We start from the raw sequence: 24269 nt of genomic DNA, 5'->3' as shown, positions 1-24269 counted from the left end.
CTTAACATATTTCAAATGACATCTTTTTTTACCTTCACCCACATAACAAATCCCACAACTTTATCTTTACTATCCATATGCCAAAATAATAGCTATAACCAATCAAGTCATACTCAAAGATGAGAACATAATAAGTCAAAATCCAAATACCTTAAAGAAATTTGAATGCACAAAAATAGCTACAACACAATGTAACTTTTAGAAACTAACAATGCATAAAAGAAAATTATAACACAATATGATTTATGATACGACTTGATACTAATGACTTTTGATAGCCTAAGATGGACAAAATAACTATAACATATGTAACTTTTATAAACTTAAGATATAGAGCAGTAACAATAACTTAATGTACTTTTATAAGCTTAAGATACACAAAGATAATATAAGTGAGATATACAAAGATATCTATAAGCACTTGTGATTAAGTGTGAAATTTGATGGTCACCCCCACTTATTATAGGATTTTATTATGACGGTTTAATTATTTTAATGTCTTTTATTTTAAGTTTTAATATAAATATTAATAATTATTTAATTATATTTTATTTATATAAGTAATAATTAGTAATATCTAAATAAAATGTAACTTGTAAGATTCAAAATTCATATATATTATTATTATTTTATAAAATTCTAAAAATTAATTATGAATTAATAATATATGTCAAAGTATATATATATATGGTTAATGACAATTTTAGAAAAAATTAACTTTGTGAGTCTATAGAGAAACAAATTTTCATCCTATCATCCCAATCGTTCTTATAGTACTTTTTGAACAAATGGAGCAATAAAACTGAAAAATGATCAACTATTAGTACATTGTGATGGACTATTAGTGTCTTTTTATGAATAATTAGGGAGAAAGGTATAGGGATAATTGAAGGTTTGGGCTCTTATGTAGAGATCACAAGGGCACGACAACAAAATTGTAGATCTCCACTGATCTCCACCAAGAGCAGGACAACGAAATGCAGAGATCATAAAGACACAGCAACAAAATGTAACAAAATGCAGCAATCACAAGAACATGGCAATGAAATCTCCATGAAAAGACAACGAAATGCAGAGATCATAAAGACACGGCAACAAAATGCAGCAATCAAAAGAACATGGCAATGAAATCTCCATGAAAAAACGATGAATACAACCATCAAATTTCAAGCCTACATGTGATGTTCTTAGTATGACACCCTTCCCCAACATGATTGATATAAACGAAAACAGGCTTTACCGACATTTACCCCGGCAGTTAACCGCATTGAATGCTTTTTTCAGGTGTTAAACAAGACGGTCGTTGACAATACGTACAGACCAAAACGCAATCCTCGTGTATCAGAATAGGAAGGATATGCATGCATGGTTAGGGGCAATGCTTCCCAACGTTTTCCTCGCCGCACTTGTAATCCAAGAGAGGCCCCAAACAAATTGCGAGTACGATTTTGTTACGGAAGCAAAGCATGGATGGAAGTATGAAGTATGGAGTATGGACTGACTTTACCTTACCTTACCTTACCTACCGGTGGCGGAGGAAAGCAGAAACATTAGTATAGGGTGACTTTGATTTGACTGCGGGAAGGAAATTGTCTGGTCATAATTAGTGAAAGTACATCCCCCCAAGTGTTAGCCAGTTGGAAGGGGAAATACTTAATAGGCCCTACCCTCTCTCTCTATGTCAGAGGTGCCCGTTTGAATATTTTGCCTGCCTGCCTCCCTTCCTTCTCTCTATTCGACACTCCTTATATTCCTGTCCCATCACACGTCCATGTTATCTACAGTTGCTTTCCTTAGCTTAGCTGCGCCCAGTTTTACAGCGCCTGTGTAGCCGAATACATAGGAGGAAAGTGAGTTCATCGGTAGAAATTAACAGTAGAAACAGAAAGTAAGACATTTCCTGGACTTTACATACGCCAATTCCGTGCTAAAAAAGCCAACGACTTGCTTACTCCATGTCATTTTTGCTAACAGACAACCTGTATGACAATCCAAGTTGTAAAAAGAATTACGTATTAAGGAAACCTAAAAGCAGCCATGGGGCTCCAAAATAATCAGGTATTGTTTTTGAAATTGATCCTGGTAGTCTTCTGAATATATTCAGTTATTGTTGTTTACATCGATGTAATGAACTATGTGAGATTTGAAATATATTGTATTAATTTATCAATTAATATTTCATAAATACATTTAATAAATTGTGTTATAGTTTAAAACAATTAGATTTTTACAATCTATAAGAATGTGGCTGAAGTTTTTGGATTCTATTGTGTGCACTTTTTAACTTAATGATCGGTTATTGTTGTTTACTTAGATTTAACGAACTATGTTAGATTTTAATTATATTGTATTGATTTATTAATTAATATTTTAAAGATATATTTAATAAATTGTGTTATAGTTTTAAAAAATTAGATTTTTACAATCTATAAGAATGCCGCTGAAGTATTTGGATTCTACTCTGCAATTTATAGCACAACCTGAGTTGATATATTTAATAAATTATGTTATAGTTTAAAACAATTAGATTTTTACAATCTATAAGAATGTGGCTGAAGTATTTGGATTCTACTCTGTGCAATTTATAACTCAACCTCAGTTGTGTGACAATTACATCTCCTCAAACTCCTCAATAATTGTGTTAGTTTTTAAATCGACATCTCCAAACACGCTTCATGAACTGAATTAGTTTTTCAATCAACATTTCAAACCACACTTCGTAAACTATATTAGTTTTTAGTCAAGACTCATGGCCTCTAACAAATCTCTCAATGGCATCTAAAAATATAATTAATAATCTGTTTCTCTTGATAAATAGGAGTTCCAACAGCAAGTCAAATTATGATATTGCCATCACAACTCAACTATATAGGGACTCACTTCACATTCTTAGCTCTCTCACCCTGTTGATGGATCATTGAGTATGATCCAAAATTTTGGAGCTAAAAAATTACACACAATCTTACCAGAAGCATGAATATAACATAGGACTCCACTAAATAGCAGTATCCATATTCTTAAAAAAAGGTAAGGAAACTTCATTTTATAGTCCACTATACTATAATGTATTTTTGGGTCTATAGAATATTACAGCAACTTGGAACTACTGCCAGTGTAATATACACAAGGCTAATATAAGCTATACCTCAGTAAAATTTGAACTTGTAACCTCTCTTTCTTAATGATCTATCTTTAAAATAAAATTTTCTACTTATTTTTAACATTGTGCAAAGTTTTATCATAAACACTCTCCCAGAATCCATTAGCAGAATGTCACTAAACATCTATCACTATCTCCATTCAAGATAAGAATAAAAGGAACCAAAAAAATCGAAAGCAAATGGATGTGGGCTTAAAGAGAAACTTGTGCTTCTTAAACCCTAATTCGCGAGACTACCAACTACATTCAATTTTCCTTTTGATTCAGTCAAACAAATACCAAAATGTACGCTGCGAAATCTTACCTTGCAACTGTAGTTTCATTTAATATGAGACATTCAGAGAACTGACATGGCCACAGTAAAGCATTCGATCCGTTGCTATACATGGATTAATGGTTCTATCTTTTCTTTCAATAAAAATCTTCGGCCAGTTCAGTGCAGCAAACAAATTGTCAGATGCCCCCAACATTCAGAAAACAAAGATAACAAGCTCAGTAATCAACAATTTTGCTTATTCATATGGCTAAACAAGAGATGAGCTTTAGCTTCATTCAAACCGCGCTGGTTACAAGTTCGAAATGAAATGCTGCTGAAATAGTTAAAAACGGAAAGAAACATGACAGACAGACGGTCATCATCAAGAGTGGCTCAGACATTTTTTATTGGAGACAACAAAATGTTTGCTTTGCTTGCTTGCTAGCTTGTTACATGTTGCAGTTAAACCATAACAACAACAATTTCTCTTAAAAACTTGCCGGAAGAGATTTCATGATGACACGCAACTCCATGTTTTTGTGACGAATTAGACTGGAATTAGGAAAAAAAAACGTACCACGGTTCCCGTTTCTTTCCCCTTATCAATGCCCCTCCGATTCGCAGTACCGTTTTGAAAGAGTTTCAGAGATCTGACAGGTCTGCGGTTCGAATCTCACAAAGTAGAGTCATAGATGGACTGCCCGAACGGTCTGAGCGAGTGCAAGGTTGAATCTTTGGAGTTCAAACCCAAACCCCCATGATGATTGTGATGCTGGTGGCGGCGGTGTGATAAATACTCAACTGCTGCAGCGGCAGAAGTAGAATCATCATCCGTTCTCACTGCCGCGGGGGATTCCAAGAGGCTGAAGATCTGCTGTTCGTGCTCCTGCCCGCTTTCATGATCACTGTTCCCCACCATATTCCACTGCGAACTCCCTCCTCCCATGTCTCTGGAGCTTGATGTGCTGAGCGGCAGAAAGTTCTGGATAGAGCTCGAATAGCCCTCCACGTCGGACTTCTCCGACATTAATGGCTGCAGATGGTGGTGATGATGATGATGTGAGGCGGCGGTGTATTCTGAACTGGGTCTTGTCAGCCATGGAAGCGCCAGTTCGAGCCCGCTGTATTCCTGCTGCGCCGCTTGTGTTCTCTGGTTGCAAAGACCCATTGATAAATTCGGCCCATTTTGACTGAACTGCTGTTGCTGCTGGTGGTTGCTGTTGTTGCAGTCCTTTTGCTGTTGCAGCGCCGGATTAGGGTTAGCGTTGCAATTGGCGGAGGGGGCGTTGGGATTAGGGCTTATCCCTGCTTTGCTGCTTTGAAGCATCAGTGGAAGAGACATTGCGCTCATCAATGCTTGTGATTCTGCTCTCCCCGCCGGCGCAATCTGCACACCTGGGGAATAAACACCGCACACAGATCCCCACACAAGTTTCTAGTATACCGTTGCTCAAAACCCATAATGGTGAAATAAATTTAAAATGGTGTTTTGGGGTTTTTATATAGTTTTTTTGTTTCGGTGCTTTAACTTCTGTGATGTTGCAATAAAAAAATGGTGTTTTGGGGTTTTTTGTGGTTACCTCTTGTTGTGTCGCTGCTGCCTGATCCGTTTTTGTTGCTATGGTGGTCTTCGTCTTCGGCCTTTGGCGCCATTGTTTGTGTTTCTGTGTTGGATGAGACGGCGTTTGGCTGCGGTTTCCGCCGCCGCCTGTTGTGATCCGCCAGCCGCTTCCTGCAGCTCCGCTTCGCCTCGTCGAATTCGGACAACGCGTGGAATCTGTTCGTCGTAAACAATACGGCAAAAAGAATTATGTTCTAATTAGCTGGATTGAAACAAATTTCATGAACGTTTTAGTTTCACACAGATTGATATGCTAACTGGCCACTGGGACTGTAAAACTACTGTAAAAACTCACCACCACTCATATACACATTTATGTTAAAATTAGCTGGATTAAAATAAATTTCATGAACTTTTTAGGTTCACACAGCTTGATGTGCTAACTGGTCACTGGGACTGTAACGGTGCTTTAGAACTCACCCCCACTCATTCAATTGTGGAAGAAATGGAAGCCTAGAATATGTGTGATGTGAACTTTTGAAAACTAATGTGGTTCTTGCGTGCCTCCCTACACAATTTTCTAAAAGTTTTTGAAATGCAAAAACGAGAAGTCAAGTTCAGAAACAAGCACACGATACGTTATATAAATATAATCAAATTCAGAAGCAAAGAAATGATTTATTCACGGATTTATCTGATATTGTGGGAAGTTTGTAGAATCAATGTGAAACAAGTTACAATGTTGATTGGTCATGGACAAGTTAGAAAGAAGTTATAATGTTGATTGGTGATGAAGTTACCCACACCATTGATTACAAGGCAGTTTCGAACTCAGTTTAAGAGAGTTATTGGAAGCGAAAATAACTGATGATAAACCTTTCAGTATCATGTTAAAACATTGACAGCAAGAAGAGAAGTACCATACACAGTTCAAATCAGAATGATAGAATTAACAAGTATAGACCGTGAAGAACTAGCATTATATAGTCTATGAAAATTACAACTTAAAAGGAAATAAATAACTTTCTCCAAATAACTATTTCTCCCATCTTCATGGTAGATCATACGTAATAATATGACTCAGAATATTAATGATCAAAGGGTATCAGACACGGTTTAAATAAAAAACATAGAACTGACCTAGAAATTATACAACTGTAAAAATTACATGACACCAGAAGAATGGGATCCAATAAGCTCTACGTTCAGAAGTTCGACTGGGTATCCAACAAATGTGCTAGTTTTTGTTAGCACACAATTCTGTCAACAAATTCGCATTCCCAACCAAGCATGGACTTTGGAGGCACACATACAACTAACTAACAAGGAAAACCGAGCTGGCAGAAGCCATATATACACCACGAAAATAACATACACACCCACACACACAGAGGCCAATGCAATATACACAGTGAATATACATCCGATTGTATATATACCTGCTGCACTGTTGGCAGAAGCGCTGATGAACACCTCCAGTGATAACAGTCGCAGCCTTGGAGTGGAATTCACAGACCTTATGCCGTCGGTGATAATGCTTAGCATTGGTCAAATCAGTCTTACAGCCCTCGGCCTGGCAGCGGGGGGCTTGAGAGGACGGAGGGAGAGCCCGGGATCGCTTATAAAGCCTACTGACCGCTGAATCCTCCGAAGAAAAATACGCCCTGTGGCCTAGATTCAGCATTGTGGCCTGGTACTCTAAGTCCTCCCGCTTAACAACATCATGAAAAACACCACCACCATTCTTCTGGTTCTGAATGTTCATCATCTGGGCCAATTGGGATCTGGAATCAGCAGCACACCCGCCGTAACCAAAACTGGGCATTTCAGGATAAAGAAAGCTCTGGTGAAGTCCCGAGTTCGAGTCCCCAAATGACCGCATCCCGGACGAATTGAGCATCCCTAGGGGAAGATGATGATGGTGGTGGTGATTGTGTTGGTTGAAGCCAAGGCCCATGTTGTAATGGCGGAAGCTGGCGACAGTGGGCGGCGCCAACGGAGGGACTACCAAGTGGGGTTTCTGGTCTTCCGAATCAGATTGCTCATGGTGGTGGTGCCGCTGAAGCAGAGGATTGTTAGTAGTAGAACTGGTGTTGTTGTTGCTGTTGTGATCCCAATCCCAGTCAAGGCGGCCATGAAACTGGCGCGCAGTCTCGGCCATGGTGTTGATCGGCGGCGGCGCAGGATTGTCCCAACTCTCACAAACCCAGCTGTTTTCTTCGCCTCTCTCCTCCGAAGAACAACTCACAGAAGGGTTCATCACACACAGGAGGAACCGAAACAAGAACGGCAAAACTCCTCCTCCTCCTCCGCCCCTCTTGTTTATATTCAGCAGTCAAAGGGGTTCGAGGGCTCCGGGTATTCGATCCCGAGACCCCTGAGCAGCACACATTCCTGCCCGCTGTGACTCATCATTGACAGGCGCATGCTTCTTCTGCTGCGGATCGAATCGCAATGAACAAAATCAAATCACACAAACAAAACCAAACAGCAGCAAACGGGACTCCTCTTTTCCTCTTGGCTTTGCTTCTTCCGCGACCCCTTTTAAGCTCGTCCTTTGTAGAGGCCCTCGTGCCCCGTCGGCGTCCACGTCATCGACCCGGACACGTGTACGCGCAGGTTCCTGTTCCCAGGGTCTGCGAATTACCATGGCCGGAGAAAGTAAAGGAGTGAATGTTTTTCCCTTTTAATCTTTCTCGACTTCTTTTCTGAGAGGATTTTGTCAGATAGTGTTCTGCCAAAGGCTGCCATCGACGGCGACATTGTACGTACGTGAATTTGCTCTCCCTTTTTTCACCTCGCTGTCAAAACTTAAAAAATTAAAAATCCCTCCCTTCTTATGAGGGGAAGGATATCTAATTACCGTGATAGTTTTGTCATAAATATAGTGTGATTATCCTTCTTGCAAATGGGATCGCACGCAGAGTCCACAACGTCTAAACAGTTAAATAAAAAACATATCTTACCAAGAGTGACAATTTATTTATTTTATCTTATTTTATGTATGCATTATATTTTGTGGGCTTGATTGTGTAGTAATCTTTGGCATCAACATTTTAGATCACACTACATGATCCATTATATTTCATTTCGTCGTCTCTCTCAGTTGCATTGCAATGATGGATCGTGGAGTGTGATCATAAATGTTCAAGCAAAAAAAATATAATGTACTGATATAGATAATGGAAATCTGATAACATTCTCTTGTATATCTCTAGTACATCTTTATGTTCTAGTTCACTATTTAGCCAGCATCGTCAAACTGGGTTTAATCATGGAGTAAACTATGTAGTTAAGCGCACTCAAGCTGGAGTGTACTGGATGGGTGAACTCCTCCTAGGAAGTCTGGACGCTTCACCTATAGGAGCATCACCTAGATCCAATGTGTGTTGAGTGCTACATTGTTTCTCATGAGAGATGGGGGGTTCTGCATTCTCATGAGAGATGGGTTCTGTGAACTACTACTCATGAAATATGGGTCAATGAGTTTGACTCAAGAAATTACAAAGTTGAAGAAATTACACAGTTGAATCCTGATAGCAATATCACGATTTGACTTGCTCTGAAAATATCTCCTACTTATCACATGTACTAATAGTCGATCACACATGTATTGATGGTCGATCAACTTCTAACCTTTTTCAATTGTTGTTTTTGGAATTGGTTGTGTGAGAGTTTTTTACATCCTAATGACGAATCACAAAGTGTGATCTGAAAATGCTAATGAAACAAGAATTCTGAAATGTTGATGAAACAAAAATTCTTACACGATCAATTCGAGAAGTAAAAATTGAAAATTTATCCTGGATTGTGGTAGCTCACTCACTAGAATTTCTAACTTTTTAAAGTTCTTTTGTTCGATAATAGAACAATTTGAGCACCACTATTAGAACATTTCATAAAGACTACTTAAACATTTAACTACAAGTATTAGTATTTTTTAAGTGAGTGACTAAAAGCAAATATTTCGTAAATATTTTGAAATGACACTTTTTGACTACTTTACATTCCGTAAAAAAAAACCATCACCTTAATTTTGAACTCTTCACTTACCAACTAAAATATATTCACTTACTAACTAAAATATACTGAAAAATAGACAAAATTTGATTTTCAGTTTAAGAAGTCTAAATGGCCAAAGTTAATATGCGTAGCAGTGAATCTTTTTCCCCAATGTGAGTGAGGGCCAGCACTTCAACGGATACTTTACCAAAGCTCGCGGTAAAACAGCTGACTCCCACATTTACTTATTTTTACCCTTTTGTTGACATTTTTGCCCGCTTGTGGTAAATACGACCAACATTAGCTAAAGCCGGAGCAACTATTGCAGTACTTGTATAGTATTTCTATGTCCCGGTTATATTGGGGTTGCACTGTCTTCTATGACAATTTATTGTTTTTTTTATAATGTCTCCCAAAGATGGTATGCAACATAAATGCAAATCTCAACACCACATCAAATATTTAAAAAGAAGCATATCCTTCCTTACCAGGGATAAGACTCTTTATTTTCACTACAAGATAATTTGTAGGGTGTGGATACAACTCTAAAGTGCATCACTTTTACGAACTTTTTAGTTTTACATCGTTTGATCTTGGGGTTATTGTTCATATTTATAATATTTTAATATGTTGTAGCATCATGAAGGTTTATTGATTTTGGGTGATATTATATTGGAAGTTATTTGAGATTTCAATTGAATGTTTAGAAATGAAATTGAAATAATTGTTGTTTTCTTGGTGTGGGGTCTCTTTTTTTAATCTTTTTCAGGCTCTGGATTCACTTGATAAAGTATATGAGTAAAAATAATGTCTTGTTAAATTGTTCTTCACTATTCAAGGGATTAGTGTCGTTTTACAGAAAATTGTAGTTTTTAAAGCATATCATATGGGTAATCAAGGACTGACGGTTTTAAATGTTATAATATGTGAAGTAATTTGTGATTTTAATCAAATGTTTTAAAGAGGAAATTGAAGTAATTGTTGTCTGTTTGTAGTGGGGTCCTTTTTTTATATCTTTTTTTAGGCTTTGGGTTCGCTTGATGAAATATATGAATAATAATGTTTGGTTAAACCATTTCTCATTGTTCATGGGATTGGTATCTCATTACATGAAACTATAGTATTATTTTACATATAAAAATGGATAATGAATGATTAATGATTTTAAGTATTATATTAGAAGTTATTTGTAATTTCAATTAAATACTTAAAAAATGAAATTGAAATAATTGTTGTCTTCGTGGAGTGGGATCATTTTCATTCTTTATCACTTTGGGTTCATTTAATGAAGTATATGAACTGTAAAATGATGTTTAAACCATTCCTCATTATTCATGGGATTAGTATCCATTTATTGAGCATTGTAGTTATTTAACATATCATAATGATGTCTTCTTTGTAATGTTGTTGTTGCGTTGTTGTTACAGTTGTTTTATTGATGTTGATGTTGATGTTGACGTTGTAACTTGTATTAACTTATATTTTGCTTCACAGTCCATTTTTTTAAATAAAAAAATAATGAGAAGTGTAAACTTATATAGCTACACTTCTATAATTGATTGTCTTTGTTACTCTTACATTTAAATAGTTACCTATGTGTTTGTTACTCTAATCATAGGGCACTTTGTTGAATGGACCAACTTTAAAAGCAAGATTATGATAAGATTTTCTCTATCTATGAGGTGGAGCTAGTTACAACAATTTTGTCTATCAAAGCACCACGAAGGACTAATGATCACAATTATAAATATTACTATATCTAATTGATTTTCAATCAGACCACAAAGGATTATTGATAGCAACTATAAATATTAATATATTAAAACTGATTTTCAATCAAACATTTTTCAAAAGAAAGAAATAATTGTTGTCTTTAATAGAGTGGGGCCATTCCCATTCCTTATAAAAGCAAGTTGGGTCAATTTGACAAGACACGTGAATCAAACTTTTCTTAATTTATCCCTTATTACTTATGAGATTAGCATCCTCCTAATCAACAATATAAATTTACACATTAAAATGAGTGTAAAATGGATATTGTAAAACAAAAAACATATCAACACAATACATAATTAGTCATGCACTTATGTTGAAAAGACTATCTTTAAAACAAAGATTATTTTGAGATCTACTCTATCCATGGGTTGAATCTACTCAAAATATTTTAAAAGGTTAGATTTGCATAACTCGTAATTTTTTTTAAAAAGTATGGTTTAATAAGTACAAAACTTTTGAGAGTATTAGAATATTTTTAACAAATTATATTGATTTGAACAAAAAATTAACTTGTAACTAATTATAGTTCACTTGCCCAAGCTTTCCACTTTTCTTGGAACACTTTATTTTTATTTTAGTTAGACTTTCTTATCTCTTCATGTTACCTTGTTTAAGTCTAATTTGCTTTAACCTTATGGGGCCAATAGTCTCGCCTCTACCTAAGTACCTACCATAAGATATGTTTGACCCTTGACTAACATTTTTCCTATAACTCAGACCATTTTTTCTTATTTGAAGTTTCATCTACCTCTTTGTATACATAGAAAACCATTTTTTGGGGATAGGGATTATGTCATCATTTAATTATTTAGTGTTTACCTTGTGGAAATAATTATCGTGGATCTAAAAGCATCCAAATTTTCTCAACATTTAAAGTGATAAGAAATAAATAGGTTTAAGACTACAAAATCATCTCAATTAGATCTATAACCACAAAATTGAAACATGTGATGCCTAAAACTAACCACTTTTTATAGCATAGATTCAAATGGAAAAAATAACAAGACTTGTCAATGTTACATTTATTACACTTGAGAGGGTTTTTAAGAGTTCTTTTCTTCACAACACCCTTTATTAGCATGATTATAATGATCTCTCTCTCTCTCTCTCTCTCTCTCTCTCTCTCTCTCTCTCTCTCTCTCTCTCTCTCTCTCTCTCTCTCTCTCTCTCTCTCTCTCTCTCTCTCACACACACACACACACACACACGCGCGCGCGCGCGCGCACAAATCTAATGACATAATGAACAAGAAGATATTTTACAAGTTTGATAAACAAAATGGAGTGGTTGGTATATGTAATAGTAATCTATGTTGTTTAACCATTGTTAAAAGGTTTGATTTGGCATGCTAGAATTTGAATTGTTTTGTAGTGTAATCTTGGGATTAGAGAGACAAAAATCACAATTACATGCCAAAATAACAAATATCAAAAAATAATAAACCACACAGAAGAGAACACAAGACACAAATATTTAATGTGATTCACCTAATCCCTAGGCTCTGTCCACCAAATAATGAATCCAATATTATTATTATCCAGTGATTACAACCTTATTACAATTTGCAATCCCTTACAACTCAATATTGTCGCAAGAAGATACAAACTCATCATACATAATAAAATCCCTAACCCTAAGCCATTTGCTACAAGCTTTTTGCCACTTGCAAAATTAGGAATAGAATAAATTGTCTAGTAGAAAAATAATAGTCCATGCCTTTTACAATGATAAAATTAGTTGATCTTTTAGGGGCACTACCCTCAAAAACCTTTACGGGGGCAATTGCCCCTATCGCAAGAGGGAGTGTGCATTGGGCTCTTCCCCAAGAGCCCATCTTTGAGGCACTGCCCCCAAACTCATGTAGAATAATATGGGGTGAAACACATCGAATGAAGTAGGGAGAAATTAACCACCGACTCTAATTAGGCTCTACATAACATCAATCTCCCACTTGGAAACTGATGAGACTCTACAACAATAACCTCCCACTTAGAGACTGATCATAGCACTACAAAACCTGTAGCTCCCATTTGAATGTAAAACCACCCTAGACTCTTCTATTCTGTTATTTTGTTTAGTCTAGAAGACCAACCAAAGTTGAAGAGGAATTTAACATCTCCCTTGTACTACCTTTGTAAACATATTTATTGGATCATCATCTATATGTATCTTTTCTAGCTTTAGTTATTCATCATCCAAAACTGACCAAATGAAATGGTACCACAACTGTATGTGTTTTTTCTTCGAATGTAGAGCACAATTATTCACAAGAAGAATGACACTCTGGCTATATGTAAACAAATAATTATCCATCTTAGGGTGCCACAACTCTTCCATGAAGAATTGAAGTGATATAATATCCTTGGCTACCTCTGTGGCTACAATATATTATGCCTCTATAATGGATAATGCATTTACCTTCTATAATCGAGAAATCCAATTCATAATTGTCCCACCAACAGTAAAGACATACCCTATAGTACTTTGTCTGGTATCTAGATCTCCTGCCAAATCTAAGTCAACATAGCCTTGTAAATTAGTAGTAGAGCCCCCAAAATATAAACATTCAATAGATGTACCTTTCAAAAATCTTAGAATCAATTCGATTGTATTCCAATGCTTAATCCTAAGATGATTCATATACCTACTAACAACTCCCACTGCATGTGCAATATCTAGCCTAGTACATGTACCATAACATACATTAAACTTCCTACAACTAAAGCATAAGGTACCTTGTATATTTTATCCTCCTCTTCCTATGTCTTTGGACATATCTCCTTAGTCAATTTCAAGTGACCAGGCAAAGCTATGCTAACAGCTTTAGCATTCTCCATACATAATTGTTGCAACACCTTCTCAATAGAATTAGCCTAAAATAAGATCAATTTCCTATTTTTCCTATCTTTGCAAATTTTTATACCAAGAATTTGTTTGTTGCACCCAAATCCTTCATAACAAGTGAATGTGTTAACTATTGTTTCAATCCCCTAATGTCATCCATGTTAGGCTTAGCTACAAGAATATCATCAACATATAAACATAAAATAATATAGCTATCATCATCCAACCTCTTAAAGTAAACATAGTCTAAATAACACCTAGTATATCCATGCTTGTGCATAAAACTATCAAATTTAAGATACCATTGTCAAGGTGCTTGCTCCAAGCCATATAAACTTTTCTTCAATCTACAAATTAAGTTATCCTTACCTTTGGCCTCAAATCACTGTGGTTGTTCCATTTATATTTATTCATCTAAATCAGCATGAAGAAAAAATGTTTTAACATCAAGTTGCTCCAAATGTAATCTTCAGTAGTCACAATACTTAAAATAGTATGAATATAAGTCATTTTAACAATTTGAGAAAATATCTCATCAAAATTAATTCCTTTTTCTTGTGCAAATCATTTTACAAGTAACTTAACTTTAAACTCTTCTTACCTTCATCCTCTTCTTTTAGCCTATAAACTCATTTATTCTACAAACCCTTTTACCTGCAAGAAACTTACATAAATCCCAAGTCTATTTTTTCAACAAGAGTCCATTTATTATGTCATAGAAGAGTACCACTAAATCTTTGTATCCACATACACAAATTCATCATAACATTCTAGTTGACTAGCATCTAATACTAAAATAGAATACAAAGAGGGAGAAAATCTTTCTAGAGGTCTACTTAGCCTTGTTAATCGTCTAACATTCACTAAGGTTTATGGTATTTGTTGTTGTTGTTGTTATGAAGCATGAGGGATTGGTAGAACATCACCCTTTTGAGTATTATTCTATACTACATAATCATTTTCTTTCTTCTCATGCTGCTGCAATAGATCTTTGTACAACGCTTTCTTATTGAATATGACATCCCTACTGATGTAGGAACATCTTTGATTTACTTGTTGACTACTTTGGAGTTCATGAGAGGAGGCTCAGTAGTTTCTTTGGAGGGTGTTTGGATTGGTACTCGGTCAAAGAAGGATTGGAGCTTGGCATGGTCTAGGGAGCTCGGCATGGTCTATGGAGCTCGGCATGGTCTAGGGAGCTCGTCATTGTCTATGCAACTTGGCATAGTCTTGGGATCTCGGCACGGTCCTTGGTTGCTCAGCATGGTCTTTGGAACTCGGCATGATCTATGGAGCTCGACATGGTCTTTGGTTGCTCAACATGGTCTAAGAATTTGGTGTCTATTTTAGGTTGTATAACTAATTTTTCACAATGAGTTAAAGGATGAAAATTTTAGATATTGAAGAGGGCCTAGACTTCTACCTATGATTGAAAGCTTGAGTTCTAATTCATTTGGAGCTAGGAGATATCACAGTTTTACTAAGACATTGATTTTGGGAATTTAATTGTTGTAGGAGGCCAACTTGTGGCATTTAATTTATGTATTTGTATTTAATTTGTGTTCTAGGTCAACTTGTGGCTTAGATTGGTATAAAGAGGGGTTGGGGGGGGGAGTCTTTAGGCATTAATGATCCATTGTGGAGAAAAGGAGGAGCTTGGGAGAGTGAATTTTGAGAAGGGCTAGTAGTTGCGGCTTGGAAAACAAGGAGAATGCTTGGTGGGCTTGCGAGCTCAAGTTGAGATCTTCCTTGGAGGTTTCTACCAGAGTGTGGATCTAGACTAGCTAGGGTTTGGGATTGGATCTTGAGGGATCTTGCATAACTATTACTTGCTTTGTATCTGGCAGTAACCGGGAAGGCCTTACAACCCGACACATTGCATGTAATCAGTTATATTTTATGAATATATTATTGTGATTTGGTATCAGATCTTGTATTATTTCTCCTTGTTCTTGTGTTTCTGTTGTGTGGTCGTATCGTACTACATCACCTACTTACAATTTTATGATTTTCAAAATCCCAAAGCCTATAACCAAATTCATCAATGCCATATCCAACAAATACACATTTCTTTGACTTAGCTTCTAGTTTGGTTCTATTTTCAAATCTATATGTGCAAATGCTTCACAGCCAGAGGTTCTAAGAAAATAATGACCCACCTTCTTACTAGTCCATGCTTCCTCTAGAATATCAAAGTCCAAAGGGGTAGAGAGGCATCTATTGATTAAATATACAATAATATTGACAACCTCTACCCACATGTTTAAGGGCAACCCAACATGCAACCTCATGCTCCTTGCACACTTTATTATTGTCATGTCCAATTGTTCAACCACTCTATTTTCTTGTGGAGTCCTTGGAATAGTTTTCTACATGTGAATACTATTAGTGGAACAATAATATTCAAACTCATTGTTGCATACTCACCACCATTATCAAATATGAGATATTTGAACCTTTAAGCAATCTCATTTTCAACCAAGCATTTGCAATTCTTAAAATTTACAAATACATTAGATTTATGTATAAGGAAACAAACCCATACTTTTCTAGTTACATCATCAATAAATGTAACATAAAAATGATAGCCACCAAGGGAAGACACTTGAGATGGTCACCATACATCTGTATGTACAAGCTCTAATTTCTCATTTTTCTTTTCCTTTCCACTCTTCACAAAACTCACTTTCTTTTAATCTCCATACACACAACTTTAACATAAATCCATATTGACACATTTTAGACCTGGTAAAACTTTGCTTGAATGAATTAATTTTATTCCTTTCTCCCTCATGTGCCCAAGTCTATTTTTCCATAGTGTTGTTTCAAAATCACCAACAACTGTTTGTTCTCCCTATTAAACTACAACAACCATCCTTGAACATTGATTTCTCTCTAAAATAATTAATATAGAAAGAACAATATGACTTGTACAAATATGTAAGTTGCCTACTTTCACACCTTTTTCTACCACTAAAGAACCTTTTTCAACCTTCCAATTTTTATCATTAAAAGTAATTGTACAACCCTTAGCACCTAATTGCATTGGTGAAATTAAATCTAGGTGCTCATCTTTGAAACATTTTTTACCTCTTGTAGTAGCTAATGATTCCCATTCTGCAACTTAATCTTATTTTTCCCCTTTCCAACAATTTGACATGGTTCATTATCTCCTACATAAAATATCTCAAAATTCCTTTGGACATAATCAAGAAAATAACCTATATTACGAGTAGCATCAAATGAAACCCCTATACCTAAAACCCATGAATCATCAACATTTTTAGGAAAGAAGCAAAGAATCCTCTTTAGATTTGTTACTTACCATGTCTACCTCCCTATTCCCTTCTTTTTTGTCTCCCTCATTATTCTTTCAAGTCTAACAATCTTTCTTATTATGCCCTATTTTCCCATAGTACCAATAACCTCTTGGTCCTCTTGATTGAGACCTTTTTCCCTTTGATTTTCCTCTTGATTTCCCATTATTTCTAAAATTATTTCCTCTTTCATTCATTCTACCTCTACTTTGTCTGTTCAAAACACTTATTGATGTAGATCCTCCTAAGCTTTTCCTATGAGTTTCCTCACTAAGAATAACACCAATCACATCATCAAATTTTAGGATATTAGATCTAGAAACAAAATTACTCACATCAATTACCAATCCATTCCAACTTTCAAGCAAAGAACACAAAATCAAGAGAGCCTTAATTTCTTTATCAAAATTAACATTTATAGAAGATAACTAACTGGTAAATATATTAAGTTCATTTAAATAATCAAGAACATATTGTCCTTCTGCTATCTTCATATTAAATAAAATCTTCATGAGAAATACCTTGTTTGAAGTACAGGGATTTTCATACTTTTCTAGGGTTGCATAAAAAATTTAGTCGTCTTTTCTATTGTTATATTAAATGTCACCAATTGTGCTAGACATAATTGAATATTACCAAGTTCCTTTCTATCCAAAATAATCGAGTTGTCATCTATCAAAGCAATCAATTTCTTGGATTTTCCTTATAATGATTGTCATAAATCCTTCTGATAAAGATAGTCCTCCATTTTCATTTTCCATAACTGAAAGTTTTATCCATTAAACTTCTCTACCTTCAACTTACCCTCATCTTCCATCGCTCCCACTCAACCATGAGACTTCCACCTCATCGTGAGACCTTCTTGCAAAGGATAACTAGAAACAACCTTACTCTAATACCACTTGTTTGGATTATAAAGACAAAAATAATAATTACATGCAAATATAAAAAATGCCATAAAATAATAAAACACATAGAACAGAACACAAGATAGAAATATTTAACATGGCTCATCCAATCCTTGCGCTATGCCTACAAAATGAGTCTGATATCCTTATTATCTAGTGATTACAACTTGATTACAATCCATAATCCCTTACAACTCAATACCTTTGCAAGAAGCTACAACCTCATCATAGATAATGAAATCTCTAACCCTAAGCCATTTTATACAAGATTTTTGCCACTTAGAAAATTAGGGCTAGAATAAGTTGTCCAATAGAAAAATAATAGCCAACACCTTTTACAATAATAAAGTCAATCGATCTTTCAAGGGTGTTTTCCTCAAAAACCCCCATAAGGGCTTTTTCCTTTGACCCCACCCTATATTGTGATAGGGATTGTGCATGTGGCTTTTCCCTAGGACCCCTCTTGGGGTTACTTCCCTTAAACACTTGTAGAATAACAAGGGTGGGGGGGGTGACCATGCCGAATGAAGTAGGGAGAAATTAACCCATGAGTTTAATTAGGCTCTACATAACAACATGTAATAAATTAGGACATTTATTATTTCACACTTTATTTGGGCCTCTACTTTATTGTGCCATTTTATAGTCATCTTAATCCTCTTTAAGCCACATCTTAATCTAATATCATTATATTTCTCTTAGACTAGGTCTTGTGTGCTAGGTCCTAGTACGATGTAACTTCTTTCTTTCATCCCTATTTAGGAGATGAGGACACCTAGTACCCAATCTTGAGTGCATTATGGAAACCATATCTTTATCAAATTGGCTCAAATTAAAACATGTATGAGTGATAGCCTCTATCATTTATGATCTAATTGGGTGATATTTTATTTGATCATTAGATGTCAACCTAAATTGCTTAAAGACCTTATGAACCCTAAATAAATAAATATTTTATCATTTACAAGCCATGTGAGAATTTATAATGTTAAGAACTCCTAATTAAATTCAATGAGGGAAAGATATAAGTTCAATGAGCATTAAGCTACAACATATCTTCAAATATAGTTTAACTTGTGACAATGTTATGATTTATCATGTTATTGTATAAACAATTGGATGATCTGCCTAAATAACATAATACCACTACCATTATCGATCTTAAGGTATAATATTGCTGACTTTTTATTTTAATTATGATTTAGTTTCTTTCTTATGAAAGAGAAAATCTATGTTTTTTCATCCATCATTTATGTTAAGGTGGGAATACCAACATGGGGTTTAACTAAGGAAAGCCAATATACACCATAGCTATTTTTCCTATTTTTATTTGGGGAGGTTAAGAATCAACTATATACAAGGTTACAAGAGCATAGAATAGATAATAAAAGATAAGTTTTGACTTTGTAATAGGAAAAACCCCTAGGCTAGGGTACCTCCAACCATGTCCAATATATTTTAGTTAATTTTTGGTGAGACATGCCTACTAGACCTCCTAATCTAGACTGCACAATAATAATGTCTTATGATTTCCACTCTATATTGTAGCTTGAGGTTCTTCTTTGTATCTCATTTCTAAATTTGAGCTATTACTTGTGTTGATTTCTAATTTTGTATCTTATTATTCATGTTAAATATTTTTATTTTGTTATCAAATAACCTAGTTTATTCACTTAGACCTCCCAATCTACAATCTATCACAATAAAATGAATTATACACCCTCAAGAGCTCATCGTTCCTCTTAAGATTGTATCTAAACTTAGGTACAATCTCAATGACATGTCATGGATATTTGGGATCTTAAGTTTTCGATACATAGGTGTAGGATCTCACTTCACATATCACCTTTATAAGAGTTCAACATTTAAATTTGAAGATGTTGAGACGAAACACATAGGTGAATAATAAAATTAGCATGTTGTAACCATTTGAAAATACACCTAAGATTGGAGAATCCTATTTTAGTATAAAAGATAATTTCATTTAGATTATGTTAAGAATTTTTTTTGAAATTTTTTGTTTGTAGCATGAGATGGAGATCTATTTTATTTCTTTACTTAGATCAAAATTAAAGAATATTTAGGATGAATAATGAATTTATATATGTTTACTTCCATCCATAACTGATGTTGTTGCCTTATATTTATTTTTCTTGACCCGTCCTACTATATGTATGCATGATGCATCATGGAATGTATACAAATCCTATTATTTATGGCTTCATGATAATAAAAAGTATAATAGTGGAGTGAGTATTATTTTTCATGTAGTATTTATAATTAGTTGTATGCACATGGAAGCATTGAATTATTATAACTTGGTGATTTAAATAATTCTATCTTGAGGAATATCAACAACTTTAGTTGGCTAAGTTATGATAGAATCAAGTGGATAAACCACTCCATTCATGCACTTGTGTCATGGATGTTCTTGGCAAGGTTTAGCCTAAAATTATATTTTGAGAACTTATAACTTAAAATCACATATTCTGTTGGATACAATTGTTAATTGTGTATTGTCTTTGATGTTACGCAAATTTCATATCAGTCATCAGACAGAGTCTATCGAGCTCAGATGATCAACAAAGCAATTTACAGTGTTAACCGAGCTCCCATGATTAACAAAGAAAAGTTAATGTTTACCGAGCTCACTCGGGCATCAAAGGATCTTGTAGCAAAAAGTTAGTATTAACCAAGCTGCCAAGGTTAACAAAGAAAAGTTAATGTTTATCGAGCTCACTCGGGCATCAAAGGATCTTGTAGCAAAAAGTTAATGTTTATCGAGCTCACTCAGGCACCAAAGGATCTTGTAGCAAAAAGTTAGTGTTAACCGAGCTCCCAAGGTTAACAAAGAAAAGTTAATGTCTATCAAGCTCACTCGATTATCAAAGGAAATGTGGCAGAGAGTTAGCTTCTACCGAGCTCACAAGGTTAGCAAAGGAAGGTCAGTGCTAATCGAGTTCACTCGGTCTCCAAAGGATTTTTGCAGGGTTTGCAGTGTTTATCAAGCCTCACTTGGTTAACACTAGAAAACCATTCTGGAGTAGTGGTCACCGAGCTAGGTCGGCCAGCGAAGGATTTTATTGTTTTGATATTAAGTTCAATTGTTTCATGTAGTAGACTAATGTAATGATTTTTTCAGTTGTTGTAACTTATATTTGAGCCAACTTGATAATCTGAAAGGTATATGTTTAGATGTTCAAGTTGTGAATTAAAGTGTGTGTGTGTGAGTATATGGATGAGGATGGAATAAGTGAATATTGAGCGAATTCTGATGAAGGATTAGATATCTTGGAGGAGCTGCAAAGTTGTATTCGATCAGTAAGGATCCAATAAAGTAGAATAGAAGATCTGTAATTAGTAAAAAATAAGTTGCATATCATTCAGGTCACCTCATTGTTGCTTTCTAATCATTGTAATAATGAATCTAGAATCTCTTAATAGAGTTGGTTTAACAGCCACTTTGTAAATCCTCTAACAAGGTGACAATTCAGTTGAATTGTTCTAAATACCTCTAACCAAGCCACTCTTAATAGGGTGATTGAATCCTCTAACAAGGTTAGACCTAACAGTGTGCATTGTAACCTTTAACAGGGTTGGCTCCTAACAGGGCTCACTTCAGAAGAGTGAAAATTGGTGACTAGTTACTTGGTGGTTTTTCCCATATTGGGTTTCCATGTTAAATATGGTGTCTCTTGTGTTCATTTATTTTAACCTTTGCAAGAATAATAATAACTATGAATGCTAAATGATCAGTAATTAGTTAACCTACCGAGTTATAGTATTCCTGCACTATTTACCGAGTATCAGCAATAAGTGAATATTATAGACATCTAAGGGATTTTTGAAATTGTTTTTATGGTAACTGATTCACCCCTCCCCTCTCAGTTACTTCATCTATATTTCCAACAATTGGTATCAAAGCCTTTGGTGCTTGGAGGACAAGATTTCAAGGATCTAAGCCAAAGATCAGGATGTCTTATAAGAGGGAAATTTGAAGACTTAATAGGGACAACTTCTCAGCATGGAAAGGGTTGATGAGACTTCATCTAGCTTCTATTGGAGATATAGGACTAAAATACCTTGACAAAAAATATGCAGAACTAGCTGGTACACTATCTGTCAATGATATTGCTAAAAAGAAGACCCACACCATTATGATGATAGATATAGCATCTGCTCTGAGTTATGAAGAATTTGATGACATCAAGGACTGTAAATCTGCTTTTAAAATGTGAGAAAAGCTTAAAGAAATCTATGGAGGAGATGATAATGTAAGAAGAGCCAAAGCAGAAAGTTTGAGAGGACAATTTGATCAGATGAGGATGAGAGAGGATGAAAACATTGCAAAATATGTTGAAAGAGTCAAAGCATGTGTTAGTGCAATCAAAGTATTTGGAGGAGATATCAAGGAGGAGACCGTTATAAGTAAAGTTCTTAGAACTCTACTTCCCATTTATGCAATCAAAGTTTCTACAATTCAAGAAAGAAGATGTGAAGCAAATCATAAGATAAATCTAGAGGCCATAGTTGGAAGATTAACTACATTTGAACTAGACAATTTTGACAACTACGTTCCAGCTTCCAAAAACATTGAATCAGCATTTAAAGCCAAGCTTTCACTTAAGGAGAAAAGTAAAAAGAAAAAGAAAGCTCAGTCAGGAAGTGAAGATGAATTAGACCAAAGTTCAGACAGTGATCTTGAGGTGATTGAAGCTCTACTAGCAAGAAAAAATTCTAGAGGCAGAAGAAAATGTAAAGGTAAAGTTCCTCTAATCTGTTTTTCATGTGAAGAAATTGGTCATATTGCTTGTAGGTGCCCAAACAAGCAGAACAAAGATGAGAAGAAAGGTTTCAAGTACAATGGCAAGAAAGACTTCAAATCATTCAAGGATAAAGGTAAGAAAACATGTTTTATGGCTAAAGATTCTAATGATTCTAATGATGAAGAACAAGATGAAATTGTCTACATTGCTGTGAAAGATGAGTCTGATAATTTTGAAGAAATGGCACTCATTTCTCATATGAGAAAAAATGATACATGGATCATAGATAGTGGTTGTTCTCATCACATGACTGGTGATAAAACTAAGTTTGAGTACTTTGAAGACTATGATGGTGGCAGTGTAAGATTTGGTAACAAGGAACCTTGTTGTATAAAATGAAGAGGAAGAATCTCTCTAACCAAAGAACTTATATGTGATAATTCCTATTGGGTAGAAGGACTAAAGCATAATCTGTTGAGTGTGGCATAGCTATTCAATAATGGATTCAAAGTAGAATTCATGTATGGAAAAGCAAGACTGCTGGATGGAAAAGGAAAACTGATTGGATTAGGCACTCAAACAAAAGGTAAGTTATTTTATCTTGAACTTGGTGAATGTTCATGTTTTATTGCTCAAGTTGAAGAAAGTTGGTTATGGCATAAAAGGTTGTGTCATGTAAATTTTGATAACTTGGTGAAGATAAGAAAATTCAAGAAAGTAAGAGGCATTCCAAATATAAAAAAACTTGAGGTCGGTCTATGCAAAAATTGTCAGATTGGTAAAATGGGAAAGACTATTTTTAAAAGTAAAAACTATTAGTCAGAAGATATATTAGAAATTGTGCATACTGATTTATGTGGACCCATTGGAATTGAAAGCTATACTGGAGAAAATTTCTTCATTCTTTTTGTTGATGATTACTCAAGAATGATGACTATCATGTATCTAAAGAACAAATCAGAAGCATTTGAGAAATTCAAATGGTATTTGGCCAGAGTAGAAAAGGAAATAGGAAAAAGATTGAAATGCTTGAGGTCAGACAGAGGTGGAGAATTCATTTCACATGAGTTCAATAACTTTTGCATTGAGAGAGGAATCAAAAGACAGGTATTAGCCCCTAGAACTCCTGAACAAAATGGAATAGCTGAAATGAGGAACAGATCTACCATGGATTGTGCAAGAACCTTAATTATTGAAAAGAACATTGCTATCAAATACTGGAAGGAAGCTATCAGTACTGCAGTTCATACCTTGAACCGAGTACAAATTAAAAAGGACTCATTCAAAACTCCCTATGAGCTATGGTATGGCTATAAACCTAATGTAAGTTATCTAAAAGTATTTGGAAGTAAATGTTACATTTTGAAAGAATCTAGAAAAGGAAAATTTGATGTAAAAGGTGATGAAGGAATATTTTTGGGATACTCTTGCAAAATTAAAGCATATAGATGTTTGAACTTGTCTACATACAAAGTCATAGAAAGTGCACATGTGAAAGTTGATGAGTTTGCAGAAAGAACTGAAGAAGAAAGCAAAAGGGAACCAAAAGATTATAGAAGGTTTGTTTTCACTGAACCTGATACAGTACCAGTCAATTAGGAATCTTCTACTCTTGAGTCATCAGTAACCAAGTTATAGGAAGTTCAAATTGAGCTACAACAACCCAAGTTACATTCAGA

At 35.0% G+C, this 24269-nt stretch overlaps 1 protein-coding gene across 1 annotated transcript; it reads right to left on the bottom strand.

Annotated features, from left to right (window-relative positions):
* Positions 1 to 3656: 3656 nt before the first annotated feature.
* LOC149537545 (uncharacterized) lies at positions 3657 to 7496 on the bottom strand. The gene is made up of 3 exons (XM_089798948.1): positions 6417 to 7496; positions 4997 to 5193; positions 3657 to 4811 (listed from the first exon to the last, which is right to left on the bottom strand). Exons 1-3 carry the CDS (start codon positions 7235 to 7237, stop codon positions 4090 to 4092), a joined length of 1740 nt encoding a protein of 579 aa, XP_089655074.1. The 5' UTR covers positions 7238 to 7496; the 3' UTR covers positions 3657 to 4089.
* Positions 7497 to 24269: the final 16773 nt, after the last annotated feature.

Source organism: Cupressus sempervirens, chromosome 9, assembly GCF_028749045.1.
Source record: "Cupressus sempervirens isolate cs-2001-9-10 chromosome 9, ASM2874904v1, whole genome shotgun sequence".
In the NCBI taxonomy this organism is placed as follows: domain Eukaryota; kingdom Viridiplantae; phylum Streptophyta; class Pinopsida; order Cupressales; family Cupressaceae; genus Cupressus; species Cupressus sempervirens.
This window is presented reverse-complemented; position numbering and strand designations above follow the sequence as displayed.

What these genes read in the sequence shown, in the direction of transcription:
- LOC149537545 (XM_089798948.1), bottom strand. Translation starts at nt 7,237, where the DNA reads ATGAACCCTTCTGTGAGTTGTTCTTCGGAGGAGAGAGGCGAAGAAAAC. An exon ending in TTCTGCCAACAGTGCAGCAG is followed by an intron (nt 5,194 to 6,416) that starts GTATATATACAA and finishes TACGACGAACAG; the next exon opens with ATTCCACGCGTTGTCCGAAT. An exon ending in CAGCAGCGACACAACAAGAG is followed by an intron (nt 4,812 to 4,996) that starts GTAACCACAAAA and finishes TTTATTCCCCAG; the next exon opens with GTGTGCAGATTGCGCCGGCG.